General features: G+C 41.1%; 1 protein-coding gene across 1 annotated transcript in view; it reads left to right on the top strand.

The window, feature by feature from the left end:
• SARC_00188 (hypothetical protein) overlaps window positions 1-2,372 on the top strand; it is a 3,529-nt gene extending 1,157 nt beyond the window's left edge. Inside the window, exons 3-5 of the mRNA XM_014306107.1 lie at window positions 232-326; window positions 856-990; window positions 1,229-2,372. Of these exons, the coding sequence (XP_014161582.1) occupies window positions 232-326; window positions 856-990; window positions 1,229-2,365 (1,367 nt within the window). The 3' untranslated portion in view covers window positions 2,366-2,372. The remainder of the gene's footprint in view (window positions 1-231; window positions 327-855; window positions 991-1,228) is intronic.
• Window positions 2,373-4,558: the final 2,186 nt, after the last annotated feature.

Here is a 4,558-nt window from a genome sequence, read left to right as displayed (position 1 = left end):
ATTATGTATATATATATATTCTATATATATATATATATATATATATTATTATTATTATTATTATTATGTATATATATATATATATATATTATAATAATATAAACATATACTATTTTATAACTTTTTTTTAACATATTTATATTAATATTTATATATATATCTTCAAATGTTGTGCCTATCATCGCCATTTTGGGGTTTTCTTTTATTGACAGCACTAATTGATCCCCTCAGTGGACAGCTCCACAAACGCAACGAATGAAGATGACCAGGAAGCAAACGAATTACTACCCGAACAGCGACCGAAAAACTACGAAAACATGACTGTGGTATGCTATTTGTACACCTTTATTTATTATCGTTTTGTCTGCACTGGCGAAGCTGGATGTATCTCCTTGCACGTAGTTTTGTGTATACGCACATTTCTACCTCGGTTTACCATGTTTATGTTTTGACACACATATGGGAATAACCGCCCAGAATGCAATGTAGCATCATGTACATACACTCAAGTATACACCAATACACGCTTGTGAGTATCGCAATAGTTTGGCACCTTTGTATCTCACTATCACCATGATGCAACCTTGATGTGTTTTTACCTAACACACACACGCGCATATATATATATGTGTGTGTGTGTGCTTGTGCTTGTGCTTGTGCTTGTGTGTGTCCATATATATATATATATGTGTGTGTGTGTGTGTGTGTGTGTGCATATGTATGTACATAAACGTATACATTTCTATATATGTCAGTGTGCCTCAATGTATATGGATTTGTATATGACGATTGATTTTACATTTTGAACGTTCATAGTAGTTTCTAATGAAACACCCCACTTTTAAAATCTTCCAGAACGAGAGAAAGAGGTACAAAAATAATTTGGCTTCCAGAATTTCACGAGCGAGAAAACGAACAGACCACAATAAGTTATTGCAAGAGAATCATAGCCTAAAAAAAGAGAATAGTCTGTTGAAAGCCGAGTCGCAGGTAGGTCGAAGTTTCATTCACAAACAGCCAATCATTTATTTTTCGTTGAGCTGTGCTGCTTCTTTTTTGTCAAGTCAATTTGTGAACTTCGTAGCTTCAACGTATGTTAGGAGGTGAACTGCGATAGATTGTCACCAAGACTATTGACCGCCGCTTAGTCCATTTTTCACGGGCGCCATCGCACGGACTGCTACTTTGTTAATTTCGTCAAAATACGCCCACAACTTCTTTTTTGCAGTATCTCCGCAGTATCATTCAAGTCGGTCGTGCCGCTCCGATACCCAATTTCGACTACCTACGGTTCGATTCGTGTAATTGTGGTTCTGGACAGACCAAATCGGCCGCATCACCGTTTGCGCAGCAATCGGCAGTGTGCGGTGCATTACCTCGTCCTTCCGTAACAGCAGCGCCCATGAATAGGACTTCATGCTGCGGCTCTTCGCAACCGCCCGCCGTCGCACCTATTGCACCAAAACCACCTGTACAAATAAGATCTGGCAGCGGCTTTTGTTGTAGTAGTAAAAGTATTAGCCACGCTTCCGTAGTAGCACCTGTGGGTCAAATGCCAATTGCTCAAATCCCGATCGAGGGATTGCAGGCATCTACAACCACAGGTGAATCCCACTTGTTGCCAGTGCAATCCGGGGTTACATCCTTGCAGCACAGCGCTATGGTCCGGCCACAATATTCGACTGGATCTCTACATATTCAACCCGAATTGTGCCATCAGCATCAGATACCTCAACCAGGCCATACACTTCACCCTAATCAAATTGCACATCAACAATATCTTCCCCAGCAGCAGTTGGGTGCACACCCTGCCCACTCACAATCGCCTGAAGTTGTTCATCTGCAAGCCCATCAGACCAACCACAATTCACCACAGCACTCACATATTAATGTCCAACCGAATTTGCAGATGAATAGCCAACAAAATGTGCACCTCCATGCACCACCTAGCTTAGGACTTCCTTCACCACACAATATTGATAGTGGCTCCACACAGAGTATGCACCGTAGCCCAGTGAATTCTCAACAGCATGTCCATCCCAGTATGCAACAAGGCAAATACAATAATCATCAGCAAATACACAATCATAATGCGCAGCATACAAATTCTCTACAGGGTTCGCAAAACGATCTTACCCAAATGTATAAAGGACATGGTAACTTTCTGTACACATCGCCAAATGCTGCCTTGCAACTCATTCCCGGCTCAAATACGGCCTCTCATATGAATGGCAATTCTAGCATCGGCTTGCAGAACACCCCGTTGATGAGTGGTGGCGTCGATGTGCATATGCGGACAAAACTTACGCCCTTTGAACAGACGTTACCAGCATCAGCGAGTGTCGGGGACGAAGCCATCTCATAAAATATGTAAAATAATTAATCAGCGTTCTTTCTTCAGCTCTCTTTCTTTGACCTGATTGTTTAGATTAAGCATTGACTTATCATTTCATTACAATTATTTTTGCGACGACTCTGATCCTAATTGCTATCTGATGATGAGGACAGTGGCTAGCGATTCTACTTCAAAAGCAATGTTATTTATACGGTCAGAGCATGCCAAATAACAAATTGTGAACGACAAATAAGGGTTGAGGCCAGTCAACCAATGGATGCCAACTTTAAACACGTACTGATTGTTCGTACTGAAATGCCGATACTTTATGTGCTGAGTAGGTCTAGATAGGGACAGGATGGCAAACATTGTAGTTGTGCGCATCATCATATCTGCCTCTTCCATAGTAGCCGACGTAAAATCAACTCTAGAAAAATGCTGAATGTGGTAGTTCATCACAAAATTGCATATACTGGCCCTCCAGCACGTCCTCATTGTTCGTAGCGATTTACAGGAGCATAGCACCGCTATACTTGCTCTACAACATATTGCAAAGTGTACATAGGATTGCAAACACCTCCGCGACACTATTAAGCGGTTACAAACTCATGCGGCCACGAAGGCTAGACCTGAATGATGGACTACCAGTAGGCGCAATCTATCTGGACAGCTTCGTCATATATTTAGAATGTTACACAATAGTCAGTGTCGAGACTGCCCAAAGTCCGATACATAGCTCTTATCCTCCTGTAAACATATATAATTTATCTCTCACGATTCAGAAGATATTTCGACAAGAGATTTTGAGGTGATATTTGACCCACGTTGCTGAACTCGAAGAATGTTGAACACTCAGTTCTTAGTGCGCAATAATAGCAGGAGGCTGCTTCACACGAAAATTGACAGCAATCACCTCCAAAAACGGTAAATAGTAAATCAATTCATAGTATTTGCGTTTTATTCGGAGACGTGCTAGGGGTTTGATGATTCCACACGTTAGTAGAGCACATATGCCGGTCGTGCACCTCTCAGGAGTCATCGGTGGCGGCCTATCATCAGGCCATTTGGATCAAACAGGATTGGATTCTGAGCGTGCGGGTGAGGTTGCGTGGCTCTTTTCGGTTTCGCCTAGCCAGAATCAATCTGTACTTGAGCTATTTCGATTTTTATGCCAATAATATACTGAGACCTTATCTCCCGTATCTGTTGGTAAAACGTATAAACGATTTAGTGTATTCGAAGTGACAAGGTACCCGCCAATATAGTATAGGCATAGCAATTTCCTGAACTGAGCAGCGTCGTTATTCTACGCAAATAATGACCACAAACACATGCGCTTATATGGCGGACTCTGTGCATATTTTGAGAGGGGAGGGGATAGGCGATAACGGTATATACGAAACATAATCTTTACAGATGAAATAGAAATGAGATGTTGTGCGCAATCTAGAGCCTTTTGAAAAATATACGTTATGCACGCAAATGTTGCAGGTGTTTAGGCACGCCAAAAGAAACGTTAATTGCCAAACTTAGCAAGCACTTGTATGTTGGTTTATGGCCGGCTCGCACTACTATACAACCACCGCATTGGAAATTTCGGAGTGTGAGAACCAATGCCCCGCCCCCACCCCCCCCAAAAAAAATGAAGGATGAAACATACTTTTGGAATCCCCACTCACGATTATCCAGTGGGCAGACCTTCCTCGTTTGTAGCCATCGTGATATGCAGTGGAAATGGAACGCATGCTATACAGGAGAAGAACGAATTAATTATTGAATATAAACCAAGGTGGTGGCAGAGTGACAACAGTGCAGTCTCATATTAAATTAGAAAACAAACGAGGTATACAGGCAGGTAACTTACATTGCATGTGCCCCAGGCAACTGTGCACTCCTCAGTTGTCAGTGACTGTTGATTTGCCTGACATTCAATACAGAGTTCCATGATATGGTTACGACAGATAGCGCAATTGTCTACAACAATATCTGCAAATTGAAAGTGAGATTAGCACATGGTTTAGATCTCCCAGATATTCGTGTGCGTTACAGATATGCGCAAAATGCTGCGACATGAATGTTGAACTAAGATCCAGCCATGATCATAATAATGAATATAATATATATATATATATATATATATATATATATATATATATATATATATATATATATATGTCGCATACATACATACATACATAAATACATACATATAGTGGGATCCTC

Source organism: Sphaeroforma arctica (assembly GCF_001186125.1).
Source record: "Sphaeroforma arctica JP610 unplaced genomic scaffold supercont1.5, whole genome shotgun sequence".
In the NCBI taxonomy this organism is placed as follows: domain Eukaryota; class Ichthyosporea; order Ichthyophonida; genus Sphaeroforma; species Sphaeroforma arctica.
Note: the sequence above shows the minus strand (reverse complement) of the source record. Positions and strands in the feature narration are given on the sequence as shown.